Source organism: Contarinia nasturtii, unplaced genomic scaffold (assembly GCF_009176525.2).
Source record: "Contarinia nasturtii isolate CC-2019 unplaced genomic scaffold, AAFC_CNas_1.1 Cnas_scaffold_493, whole genome shotgun sequence".
Classification (NCBI taxonomy): Eukaryota; Metazoa; Arthropoda; class Insecta; order Diptera; family Cecidomyiidae; genus Contarinia; species Contarinia nasturtii.
This window is the reverse complement of record NW_022197846.1, coordinates 3,497,718-3,512,044: the sequence shown is the minus strand read 5'-3', so window position 1 is coordinate 3,512,044 and position 14,327 is coordinate 3,497,718. Positions and strand designations below refer to the sequence as shown.

Sequence of the window (14,327 nt, the reverse complement as noted above, 5' to 3'; positions counted from 1 at the left end):
CAATCGGAAATGCTTGTACTGAAATGAATGAATAAAATCCCAATGATATATGTGCACAAACAGTGTGCGTATTTGCGATTTTAATGTTTTTGTTGGCCTGTTGAATGTTGTTATGCCTTCAGTTCGGTTTCAATGTTCTTCTTGTTCTTCTGGTTCTTTTGATCATACTTTTCTGCTCAAAGATTTCGTGTTCAAGTGGTATTTGAGTGCGTTCTTTTTCCTTGGTCTAACCGTCTAAGAGATTTTTTTGACAGACAAAAGCATAAAAATAAGGAGACCTTTTCGTTTGTATACATTTTTTTTTTCGAATTGTATTGAGCAGAAGTCACATGTGAAGCTAGATTACTTGAGCAATTTTTTTTTTATTGTCTTAAATTCGTCATGAGATGCATTATTTCGGGATTATTGATGGTTTTTTCTCGTAATGTGAACGAAAGCCTTAACTTTCTCAAATGGTATAGATTGGTATAGATGACGATCGTCGGTCGACCGATATTCATGTGGGAGATCACTCAAGCGGCATTTCGTCAATGACACCAAATTTGCACCGATCATTTTCAACACGAAGCATTCAGAATGTTTCACATAAATAAAAGAGCACCCACAGCAATAATCATACATGAGCACCCAATCCCTCTCTCTCTCCCTCTCATTCAATCTTTGCATCGGTTGTATTGTGGAACACTGAAAAATTCCATCGACTGTGAAACACACCAAACGATCCGAGCACATCACACAAAAAACACAGTGTTTGATCATATTTCTTGTATTTCTGGTGCATAGTTTTGTTTTATATGAGTATTGAGTGGTCGGTGCATGGCGATTTTGGTTGTTACTATTTTTTCTTTTCTCTCTTTCTCTTACTCTATCTATCTCCGTTTGCTCGCTTTATTGGCATTGCTGCCCTGTAATTACATGTTGAATTGGCGAAATAAAACCAAAATGATACAGCTAAAGGGTAATAATCATATAATACAAATGATATGATACCAAACTGAGAAATAACAAATCCGTGAGCCATCCGAAAGCAACATGAGCAACCTAATGAATAAAAAAAAGAGAAGCAGAAAGAAAGAAAGAAAGATAAAAGAAGCTCATCGCAGCCAGCGTACAGAATGCAAAGAGTTCAAAATATAATGCAGGTTTCGAGAGATGTATAGCATTGAATGCAATCAAACGGGAACCGGCATTAACAATGATACCAGAAACAAAACCTCAACAATATCAACAGCAACACAGCTTTAAAACAGAAAATATGATGCAGAAAATCACCTCACAAGAAAGAGTGTGTGTGTGCGCGCGCACGAACAAAAATTGCACTCACAAAGAGAAAGAAGTAGATAACACACAAACTTTACAGTCTTGTTTGATATTTCGACTTTTTTCAATATCATTCGTTTTTCATTTCTTTTTGTGAGTTTTTATTATTGCAGCAGTTGCATTTGCCGCCGTCGTCGTCGTCATCACCATCATCATCATCATCATCATCATCATCGTCGTCGATGTTCTTGTCGTTCTTGTTGCTGGCTACATATTCGTCTCTCTTTGCTCTCTTTCACGATCTTTGGCTGTATGTTTATATGTTTTTTTTTCTGTGATTACCTTTTTTTATTATTGATTCATTTAAAAATGCATATAAAGTTGATATTCTGCCTGAAGTCTCCGCCAAGAAAGTTAAAATAATACTATGCACTTTTATTGTGCAATTCGATATCTTTTTTCTCCTTATATTTTCCTTTACTCTCTGCAATTTTCTTCTAAATGCTCAAATAAGCACGTATCCGGTTCAAAGACAATCACTTGCTGGTGCTTTTTTTCGGTGCGCGTGTTTTTCTCGTCAATGTTTTTTTTCTCTCGGATTTTGAATAAATTTTTCATTTATCATCCCATTTTAAAACATTTTTATGACTAAATGCTATAAAAATCAATGATGGAGAGAAGAAAAAGGGTTATCAGAAGGTTCTGATTAGAATAAATAAATCTCTCTTCATCTTGTATAGTAATTTTTCGATGTTTTATTTGCCAAAAGGGATGCGATCAAAACTCGTGAATAAAAAAGAAGAAGAAGAAGAAGGATATCGACGAACCGCGCGCTGTCGAAGAGTCCATTGTGGCGATTGCTATATAGAATACGAAAAATTCGTTAATCGCCAAAAGCACCATATGAAACAAAGTCAGGTTTAAATTGCATACTCCTAAGCCAATATCTTTGGCCGTTTTTGCTACTGTTTAATAATGTGTTTTGTTCACAATGAATCGCACGAAATAATATAAAATACAAAATGATATTTGGGATGTATTGTGTGGTTTGGATGTGATTTGATATTTGAGGGAGCAAAATGAAATACAAAAAAATAAAAAAAATGATAGATCGTAGCAATGCTATAGAATATCATTGCACAAAAACACATACACATATATATTTATAAATGTGTTTGTGTGTGCATCTGACATTCAAAGACGACAGAAGAAATTTCAAGGTATTAGCTACTGTACAGCGGTTAAATAACGGGAAGTGTCGGATGCCAAATAATATACAAGGTGATTGTATGAATTTCAAACTATAACAAGAATAATGATGAAATCCATCAAGTTCGTGCATGAATTTCTCTCATCAAATGAGTAGCAGACAGAGATAGAAAGAGAAATGAAAAATACTGTTAAACAGGAGACTTTAAAAATGTGTTGAAATGATCGAAATGTATTGTATCTATATCTCTGCCGGAAAGGATATAATGACACGATATTACCGTCATCAATGATGTGCGCTAGGCCATTTTTAAGTTCGAATTAAATACCGTTATTCAATGGGTTTTGATGAGAGATTATGGGCAATTTTATTGAAAATGTATCTAATCACATGAAAAAAAAAAATCTGAACGATTGAAAAGAACGAGAAGGCACGAATGGAGCCTATTTTTGCATTGACACACAACACACAACAAATCCATCTCAAAATCGTAGTAATTTCCTTGAATTCAGAAGGTTCTGTTTCTCGTAAATAATATACATAGTTCAAAATCTAATTTTGATGTGTATTTTTGGCTAGACGATATGTTTTGTCTTTTGCCAGATTTTAAACTAATCAGTATCAAAACACGCATACGAATTGCGGTACGCAGACAAAACGGATGACAAACGGAATGCGAAACAAAAAAAATCACGATATCAACTGAAGACGCATACACGAAATAATGAATAAGAATATTTATTTTTAATGACATGGTGACATGTCTTGTTTGTGTTTCGGTGTGCCGTTTGTTTTCTCTCTTTCGGATTGTCGTGAAATTTCTCTTGTCTCCCATTGCAAAATATGATTAGGTACATGAATCGAATTGAGAGTCATACATCAGAACAATACAAAAAAGAAACAGAACCAAATAAAAAGCGTCCATCGTTGAATATTTGCCGAATGCGAGTGTGTAAAATTTAATAAGCTCACGTCGCTGAATTCAAACTGATACATAAATGTGAATTGTTGATGCAGATGATGCGTATTTATTTATAAGCAATTTCGAACATAAATCAAATTATGCGGCGTTCAACAAACTGCACATTGCACACAAATCATGTTCATGACACAATTATGTCTGAACGACATTTCATCTATTTCGAAATAGGCAATATAATCCTTCGTCGAATTAAATTCAAATCTTCTGATCTGTTCTTTTCTCGGTTTATGTGTGTATGTGAGTTGTTGTTTTTTTTTTATTCGATCACATAGACGCACAAAATTGGAAGTGTTGTTTCTCCAATCTCTTTTTGGCACACATGATTGAGGCGAAAAAAAGGAACATTTTGTGAATACGTGTGATTTTTATATTTCATTAAAAATTAAGCTAAATTTACCATAAATAATAACAGAGTGTATTTTTTCTTTTTATTTCTTCTACCATTTTTACGTTATTTACAGCAGCAGAGCGCAAGATTTCTGGGTCCATCGCGAGAACGAAGTCCCACATTGCCAAATTCATTGGCTGGACAATGTGTTGCAGCTAATAACAATCATCCGTTACATCGGCCGTGTGCGTCATGCTCAACCGATTTATGTGAACATCATGCAACAAGCAAACCATACGGTCCGAGTCCAATATTCAATGATTCTTGTCGAAGGTAACATTTTTTTCGAATTTTTACTTCTGAATTTATTCCCTCATATCGACAACATTAAGACAACAAAAAAATACATATTTCTTGCATTGATGTTGTGAACGGGTATATACAGTAATGTATATTATATGTAGTAAGTGGTTTGCAGCTTTACAGTTGAATGAGAAAATGTTATACTCATCGCACAAAATACACACTCTCTCTCCCTCTCTCGTTGTCTATCTCTTGTCGTTCGCACGCATTTAAGTCATTGCAATAAAATTTAATTAGCATAAATTCGGTGCAGTTTTGGTAGATTAGCCACGAAAAGTAACGAATCGAGTGAAATGCATGTTTTTGCAAAATATTCACCATATAATTTAATTTATTTGCCTATCAACACCTCATTTGAGCTAGTTTCATCCGTGGAAATAGAAAATTTTCTGAAAAATTACCATCAATCACGTCTCAAGCGATTACATGCATTGTAATTAATGACTAATAACTTGCAGTCCAATTAGTCACAATAGTAAACAATTTACATTTTCTTTTTCAATTGTAAAAGGAGCCTTAGAAGTAAATGAAGCAAGGCTCGACCACAACGCCCATTAAATAATAATAAATAAATAAATAAAATGATTTATTTAATACAAGTCTCGATTATAAATAAAGCAAAAATGACGAAAATTTCTTTGCTTGTGGTTTTCTTTAAAATGGCATAGTTATGAACCAACCGATCGATCAATATTCGATGAATCGGGCATCGGATTCACAGATTCGCACATTGACAATCGGATAGAATGTACGGAGTTAGGAAATAGCGGAAAGACTTATGTTCAAATGAAATCCGAACCAGCTGGTGGAGCGAGTAGCCCAGAATCATCAGCAGAAGTTGGCAGTGGACCGGATGATTGTGCTGGATGTGGCCGTTTAATACAGGTACACTTGTTTTATCTAAGAGCAAATTAAAATGTTTTTTATTTATACTTGACGTCAATGCTGTTCAAAGTCTAAGGAACTGATTCTAATCTTCACTTTGTGTGTGTGAATTCGCGTTTTTTTTTTCTCTTTCTCCCTCTCCCTTTTCATCGTAATTAGGATCGTTTTTATTTATCAGCTGTTGAGAAGCGATGGCATGCCGCCTGTCTACAATGCAGGTACCTATAGAGCTTGTTATTGGATCCTCGACTATTTTATTTATGTGTTGTTATTTGTTTTTTCTTCTCCAGTATATGCCAACAGCTTCTTGAAGGTGAAACGTCATGTTTTTCGCGTGGTGGAAATATTTATTGCAAATCGGACTACTACAGGTAGGAATTTTAAACCATTGTACAATTAATTTTCATTTCATTGTTCGATTTCGGTTATGTTGGGCTACTTGTCGCTCAAGATTAAGACAAGGGAAAAATTATCTACACACTATGAACAATAACACACACAACAAACAGAAAATAATTCAAGTGTAAAACAAAACGAAAAATTGAAAACATAAATAAATGAATAAACGAAATAAAAAAAAAAAGAAATAAGAATCGAGTACGTTCAAAGAGAGATAAAAATCTCTCACTGCAATTGATATGCATACAGTCAAATGGTGTCAATCTAATTAACTTATAGCAAAGTTCAATGTGCACGAAAAATGTGAGAAAGAAAAAGAGCAATATAAGAAAACATTCTACATGCACTTGCTCATGCAACCAGCTGCGAGATTCATATCGAGCCACAAAACAACGACAGAACGAACGAACATGAACAACAACAACAACAAAATGGCAATTCATTGGCAAGAAATAGATACAAAAATCATGGAGCGCGATGTAATCGGTTGCCGATCGGATCGGCGTATGTTAAACAAATTATATGTAGCACATAGAGATTAAGAGCGATTCGCTAGGTACAGTAATCGAGAAAGAAAAAAATCACTTTTATGAGAGTGTCGAGTGTGTTATATAAATCTAGCAATCGTATGCGATTCTACTCAAAGATAAAGTAAAATGCATAGATCGGGCACGCTTACCATCATGCACAGGAGAAAACGAGACAAAATCAAATAGATAGATGAAGAGTGAAAAGGAATTAAAAAGAAATCAATTCATTTAACATAAGCATTCAAAAGATATAGACGACGACATCGTGTCGATTTGCCTATTCATCGCTTTTGGACGTTATTTTTTTATATGCAAACACATAAAATGGAACGATTGATAGATCTCAACACCAAAACTCAATGCAAAGTAGATCTGTATTGAACTCATTTTAACGCTAGCATGCATGCATTGCAAACACTACATAAAATTGACAGAATGGTCTCGACAAAAATACCAAAACACAAGGGAAACCATTTTCAACCTGCAAACGATCATGTTAAAAATGGATTTTTCACTGGTAGCACACTAAAACGCTGGTGATGTTTTTGCCATTTCCATTGCACCGTACACCTTGTGTAAAACACACCAAATTATCACTGAAGAAAAGTTTATGGTGAACACGACATGGCACTTCACAATTCACAGCCAATATCAGAGTTTGAAACGAAAAAAACCATCCTATTGCATACGCTTCGGTTTCGCCATTTCGTTTTCTTTCTTGAACGCAGCCCAAATAAATGTGGCAAACGGCAACTTGTGCACTTTACTAAGAGCGTGTTAGTTGATGTGTTCACGGCGTGATTTCCGCAAATTCATCAATTTGATACATTTCATTTTGGCCATGGCACAAAACTTTATATGCACGTTTTCCACACGCATCAGCAACGGTAGCACCAGCATGTGCAAATGGATTTCTGTTCGCGTAAAATGCGAATTCAAAAGCAAGAAAAAAAAAACACTGAAATGAATGAAAGAAATGAAATCAATGCACCTGTCTTGGACACTTCGAGCGTGTTTTCATTCAATTGTAAATATTATTGATTTCGCTGTCTGTTCATTTCAATACATTTCACTTTAATTTCATCGTTTGAAATTGATATTTCAAAAGGATTTCAACCATATAGTAAATTATTGTTGCAAATTGAAACGAGCGTACACTGTCACATTTGACAGTAATTACAATAATTTGTCCACAATTTTGTTGGTCTGAAAAACGATTCTATACATTTAACATTAATTCACAATTGAATTTTGCAAGATAAAGGTATTTATAATTCGTGCAATTTATGCTTTCTCTTTGTTCAAATAATTCGAGAGCACAGCAATAGCAGTGAAAAGGGAAAAAACATTTAATCAAATTGAAATGTACAGTTTATCTGATATAATTATGTAAATTTGATATAATTTCAACTAATTTGTTATTATCGTTTGCATTTGATTTTCTATTTTATCAAAGACGGATGGAAAGGAGACGCACGAAACTATTTTCAAACAAATCGGCGATTCGTTATTAATTGAAATTTAATTTCGGTTGGTTGTTCGCTAAATTTGGAATAGCCAATTCATGAATGCATTTCAAATGAATGCCGTAATTCACATTTACCGTTTATAAACATATCATTTCTATTTCATCGATGTTATTTTTTTAATTGTGTATCAGAACAAAAAAGAGAGGAAATGTTTGTGAGTTTTTATTCTACAAAAATATTTTTTAAAAAAATCTGGTTTGAATGCGGAATATTATTTGTGCGAGTAACATTCAATTACAAATAAATCACTTTTATATGATTTAGCTAAGTTTAAAGTATGATTTTGTTGTAATTAATCTTGGCGATAGAGTGTGTCGTGGTTTTTTTGGCTCTTGTTCTCTCTTCAACTGTGTTTTTTGTGGTTTATCATCGTTTGGCCAATGTAAGTGTAAATACATGTCTCGAAAATGCAACAATAATACAACCAATGATGGAATCTATTCAATATATAGAATAGCCAATGAAATTCGAATGAAATTGTGCTAAAAAATGTATCATGAACTAAAGCAGGTTAAAGAATATTTCAAGCTAGCAAAAATTGTGCAACGCAACACAGTTCTGAGAATCGCGCTACATCACTTTGATCACTTTACCGGAAAATAATTGAATCTGAATGCGTATTCAATGCATTTTAAGTAGAGACAGAGTAAGATAGAGAAGAAAAAGAAGAAGAAGAACAGAAAAAAATATGGTGTAGATAAATGTGAAAATGCGATCATCGCACACAAGAAAATAAGAATATAATCGGTTAAACTGAGCAATCAAACAAGCAAACGCACATTTTTCATAAAAAATTCTCCTTTCGAACAAAAAACAATGAAAGCTGATTGGTTGGTGCACTCACTTTGGAAATTATTGCATAACCTTCATTTTAATTTGAAAAATGAATTGTTTCGACGTGTATCTACTACGAGTCGATTTCTTACTCTCGCTCTTTCTTTTTTCTCAATCTTCTCTTTTTTTTTGTATGCATTAATTGTTGTTCAAAAATTGCGCGTTTCGCCACGATCATAATTGAGTGCATTTTAAATGCGAAAATATTTTGCTGCTGCCAGTTTTAATTATGTTTATGATAATAAATTTCATTTTCACTAATTGATAACAAAATAACATGAATTATGTATATATATTTATTTATATATATATATTTGAGCGCGCATTCGCGCACACATTCATTATGTTCGTAGCGCAATTCAACGCTTGTAAAATGGAACAATAATAACAAAGAATTGGCGTTCGTTCAGTTGAAACGATGTGCAAATTTATTTAACGATGGTATATATGACGTTTTGTTCCGGAACATGTTTTTAAATCAAAAAGGATCCATTTTTTACGCCTTTTCCGAGTTTTTCTTTTAAAAAAATCCAAAATTCCAGAAATAAGTTAAAAACTAAGTTTGTTTGTTGCTTTTTTATATATGTATGAAGAAGCAATAAATTATGTCGCTATATTTCGTCTTAAATCAGAAACATCTTAACCGATATCATCGCAGGCGCGTTAAAAAATGTTTACGAAAAAAGCAACAACAAAGTTGTTTTTTCTTGTATAATGTAAATAGAGTATGGAATATGTGTGTGCAGACATAAGTCCATGGCAAATGAATGGGCAATTGCGTTTATTCTTAGCAAGTATGCGTGTGAAGTGTGTAGCAGCTCGAGCTCGCCGAGCTTGCCTGATCTCTTTCGTCCAAATGTGTGAGCGCAAATATATAATAACATCTCGCCGGTTGTTGTTTCTCTTTTCCATTAACCTTCCGTATGTGTGCCAACAACGAGATACAGAATAAAAAATTACACCAATTACTACTTCCGTTTAGACTAATTAGGAGGAGAAGAAAGAAGCATACACACTCACATTGAGCGAAAAAGATTCCATGTCAAGCACACAATCTCAATGACAGCACCTTATTCGACGTGAGTGTGTGTGTGAGCACAGTGTCTTTTTATCTTCTTAAAGTTTTGTGATTGAGACTTTTCTGTGTTCCATTGGAATTTGCTTTTATCGTAACTCTCTAAGAACTATTCTAGCGACGGCTTGAGGAGGAAGACGACAAAAACGGCGGCACCAAAAGAAAAGGCAACGCCGGAACGAAAATGCAACTTAAACAGATTTAAAAGAGAGAAAAAAAGTAAAGCGCGATACTGTCGGCAGTAAAGTCACACATTTCAATTTACCATTTCTTTAAGATATTTTGCGAATGTGAACGCGTAACATGCGGGCGCCCAACCAAAATGCGCTCGCGCACATTTACATTTTATCCGAACACAACACTTGACTTCTCTTATTCGCATCGATGTTTCCTTACATTTTCTGACATGCCACTTCCACTGACTCCAACCACAAGTATACCGTTATTGACTTATACTATCATTTGCAAGGCGAGCGATGAATATATACGTTTCTTTTTTAAAAGTTTAGATTTTTCGAGTATTTAATGAACGGAATGCAAAAATGTGCACACAAACATACACATATTCACAAATTGTATAAGTATCTCACATGATTAAAATGATGATCCATACACACACACACACACACGCACATTAGATTCGACGAGAGTGCTACACTCACTTTTTAAGTGCTCTGTCTTTCGTGAGCACATTCAAATTTGTTTTGTATTTTTGTCGGTGTGAGCATATTTGGCTCTCATCATAATTTAACGGTAAATTACTATAAAAATGGAGTGCTTTTTTGTTGTTCACCCATCTTTGCCGGAATTATCAAAACGAAGCAATTCTCTCTTTTATGCAAAAAAAAATTATAACTTTAATCGTAAAATCGCGCATACTTTTGAATGTTTCATTTTTATAACGTGCACACGAGAAAGAGAAAGAGAGAAGGAGAGTCTTTTGTATGCGATAAGAGTCACTATTTCGTTATTTGATCAACATAATCACACACAAAATCTTACAGCCACTTTTTTTTTTCAAAGAAAGAAAAGTAAACGTATGTATTCAAAGCTGCAAATGTAAATTCATCTCTTTGATGTTACGACATTCATTCTGATTTATGTGCACATGGTGATGATAGATTACCATGCACGTAAATAAAACGTATTCAACATTTAATTCAATATATGTAGATTGTGCTCTTTAGAATTAACCAGCATGTTGAATTTACGTATATAAATCATGCAAACGTCGATAATAAAAACCAAAGACCGAAATTTCCGCATTTCAAATTGTTTTGACTGCTCTAAAAAACGAGACAAATCGTATAGATATTTTTGATATTATACATTTGGTGTTTTTGTAGCTGTCATTTGACTTAAAAATGGCAAACCATCAGCCAATGGCGAAATCAATCTGCAACTCACTTTCATTCGTTTCGCCCGATTTGGCAATACAAATTCAGAATTTTATTTGCATAAATTATAAAAGATTCGTTCATTCTTTCTCTCTATCGTTCGCATAGTATCACACATATTTTTTGTTTTGGATACATGAGTATCATTTTGTCACGGCCACTACAATCGCCTCCACCACCACCGTTACTGCGAACGGACCACTTCTTTTGTTTCTGTTCTTATTCTCAATAAATATCAATATCAATATTATGGCGTAGCTCTCTGTTCAGCATTTTTTGTTGTTGAATGATGATGATGATGGAGAGAAGAATGAACAAAAAACAGAAGCAAAGATCGAACTTAAGAACGAACGAAACAGCCTTTATGTGTTTGCCATATTCTTTTGTTATTTTGCAATGTGTATTGCTGATGTAACTGTTGCTGTTTGTAGTTCGGTATTTTTTTCTCTCCATTTATTTTTCATCTTGTCATGTATGTATTGCATCCAATGCATGCATGTATATATTCTCCTATTTCGTTCTGTTTCATATATATATAAATTTAGTGCTCTGTGTCATGCCAATCTTGCTGAGTTTTGTTCGATGTTGTTTGCGCCTCTTTAATGCTACTTCAATTTTCGTTTCGGCTCTTGAATTTATTATCGTTTTGTGCGTGCAGTTTTTCGTCTGCATTTTATCTCTCTCGATTGGTCAATGCCAGAGAGCAGAAGTCGTAACAACAGAAGCAGCATTAGAATTTAAAACAGCGGTGTGTATTTCAAAATTGTTACGCTACTGTAAAAACCTGATATTGCAATCGGCGCCATTATGGTCACTATACAACAGCAACAGCATGTTGTACCTTTGCCATCTTCTTGTATTTCTTGCATGCATTTTGCACCATTTTTTTAAAATTTTGTTCGATCATTCGGTGGCCAGTGTACAACCACGGATTAATTCGATGGTCGAGTGTTCTTCACTGGGCACAAATTGAGAGTGAGTGAGAAACAAAAAAAAAACGTTTCGATAAATTTCGAATGTGAAGAAAAAAAGGAGAATTTCCGTGAAATCCAATATATAAATGTCTGATTAAAATATTCACACATATTATACCTTTATAATCGCTGTATAATGAGCGATTACCCAAAAATGGGAATTTTGCGTAATTTTAATTTCAGCCCATTCTATGTGTTAATGTGCAACCACAGCTGCTGGCGAGCAGCTATACGAAAGCTCATAATTTTTTTCACGTACGTTGTGTTTACGAATCGGATTGTTTCGCCTCATTTCAATGTATTCAGTTCTATTTTGCCAAGAAAGAAATACAGCAGCAACAACAACCTGGTGCCTTCAATGTATATGTGTGTATAATGCACTTGAACTCAAGCATGTCATATTTAATTAAATATTTGTTTGTCATTTTTTTTCGTTCGTACTAATTTTCTTCTCTTCGCTCTGTTCCCGTTTTATTTTTAATTTCGGTTTATTTTTTTATTTTATTTTTTGGGTGAAATGCCGAAACTACAAGTATAAACATTGATGGCGGTTAATTACATACCCAACACCATGTGAAGTGCGAAGCAAATGACAATTTTTATTTGATTAATTATAATGATCATAATGAGAATAATGACAATGAACAGCCAAACCGTATCACAAAGTCAGTGCAAAGGCAGTTATTATAAAGAAATTTATCACGTACCATTACCGAATCGAAGTAAGAGAGAAAGAGATGACAAAGAAAAACAAACCAACAAATTTAACTAATGTGTAATAATGGTTTGCGATATGATATGCTTACCGGCTTGTATGTGTGTTTTTTTTTCTCTCTTTTGTTCATCCAGTATGCATGGTGGCGCTTTAATGAAGTTATTATAACAATATCATTTTCAATGATATCTTCATTTTGTTTATTTTGAAAAATCATCCACGTGAAATCAACTCAACGCACGAATGCATGTTCGATTCGGATCAGAGGGCTTACATGAGAACAAAATCATTTTCATTTGTTTTCCTTTCACAATTGCTCCTTCCATGCTTTGTCCGCTTATAAATAGATCTTTCATAGACAAATTAATTTTCGTATTGTCTGTGACAAAATTTTGAAGAAAAACAAAAAAATCGGTTCAGTAATTCGTTCTTTTTTTTATGTGTGATGATAATTTACCAAAGTTATGTTTGTTTCTTGTTACTTTTTCTTTATAATTAAATTTACTTTTTTTGAGGGTTGGGACAGTCCAAAAATAAGTGAATACCACAAGCCAATTTGACATGACCGTATTGGTGAAAATAGAATAACTTAGCTCATTACATGAACAACTGTTTGTGTTAGGGAGATTATTGTACAATTTTTTGTTTCCAAATATATATGCCATATATATATATATATATATGCATCATAAAAAACGAAGCAATATAAACATTTCCGTTACGGATAACTATCAGCATATGTCAGTCAACTGAAAAACTATATTGAGCTCTTCTCATTTAGATCCTTCAAATGAGATAATAGACGAATCTATTCATCTAATGGCTGAACCAGCAACTTGCCAACCGAAAAAGAAACCTCTGAATCTAAAACGAAACGAATTCTGATGCTTCAAAACATTCCATTCGTTATTCTTCTTTGATGTGATTTTTTTTTCAAAAATAATGTTTAAGAGAAACGACAAAATGTTTCCAATATTATATTATTTTTTCCATTTGAACAAACTACAATTGAATTGGAATAATTTTTGCTTATCGTATAAGTTCGAACATGCGATTGATAATAATGTGAAATCATCGTTTGGTGCAATGATAACCTCGATGACAAATGCTTATCATTCGAACTGTAAAAGGCCAAATAATCAATGCACCAACAACAGATAAAACCAGCAACGAATGTCGAAATGGATCGAAGATAGAGATTTAAAAGAAATGAAGAAAAAAATCAACTTTTTGTCAAACCGTTTGGATTTCAAATGAAAAAGAATCAGGTTGATCTCGACTTTCTATTTAAAAAAAAAAAAGAAAAAAGAAACAATTCCGTCTGAATATTCTTCAGAATAGTGTTGCTGTTATTTCATCGTTGAACATGAACTCGCGTGCGCCAAGTGACACACTCCGTATCTCGTTGCTTTTGTCTTCTCTCTCACAGTATCCATATCGCGACAGTCTCATTTTGCTCCATGTTGTTTTTGTTTTTCATTTTATCGTCACAACATCATAAATCTTTGTAATGAAAGTCGCTCTCGTTTCTTGAATTATGCTCTTTTATTTTCGTTCATGCAAGCAAGGGGTGACCCACCATTCATAGTACAAATTATTTTTGTCTAGTTTTCATTCAAATATTTATTTAATATATGCTTGTGCGTCTTCTAATATTTCTAGTGAAATTTACTCTCCTCACTGTCAAAGTAAATTATTCAAATAAAACCAATAAGCACAATAAATTAATAAATTCTAAATAAAAAACGAAAAATAATTGTTCTATCATCATATACCAAAATATATGTAATCATATATTTTTAGTAATGTTCTAGTTTTAACAAACAAAAAAAGGTGGTTCACCCCA

At 33.5% G+C, this 14,327-nt stretch overlaps 1 protein-coding gene across 1 annotated transcript; it reads left to right on the top strand.

Moving 5' to 3' along the window:
- The first annotated feature begins 1,195 nt into the window (after positions 1–1,195).
- Positions 1,196–5,403, top strand: LOC116339334 (protein apterous-like). The gene is made up of 5 exons (XM_031765156.1): positions 1,196–1,285; positions 3,914–4,113; positions 4,812–5,028; positions 5,188–5,246; positions 5,319–5,403. The coding sequence occupies exons 1-5, from the start codon at positions 1,196–1,198 to the stop codon at positions 5,401–5,403; spliced, it is 651 nt and encodes a 216-aa protein (XP_031621016.1).
- The last annotated feature ends 8,924 nt before the right edge of the window (positions 5,404–14,327 follow it).

Bases quoted from the DNA above. Each gene is read 5' to 3' on its own strand.
- LOC116339334 (XM_031765156.1), top strand. From the start codon at position 1,196: ATGATACCAGAAACAAAACCTCAACAATATCAACAGCAACACAGCTTT. The intron at 4,114-4,811 runs GTAACATTTTTT...AAAATGGCATAG, and splicing joins TTCAATGATTCTTGTCGAAG to TTATGAACCAACCGATCGAT. The intron at 5,029-5,187 runs GTACACTTGTTT...CATCGTAATTAG, and splicing joins GATGTGGCCGTTTAATACAG to GATCGTTTTTATTTATCAGC.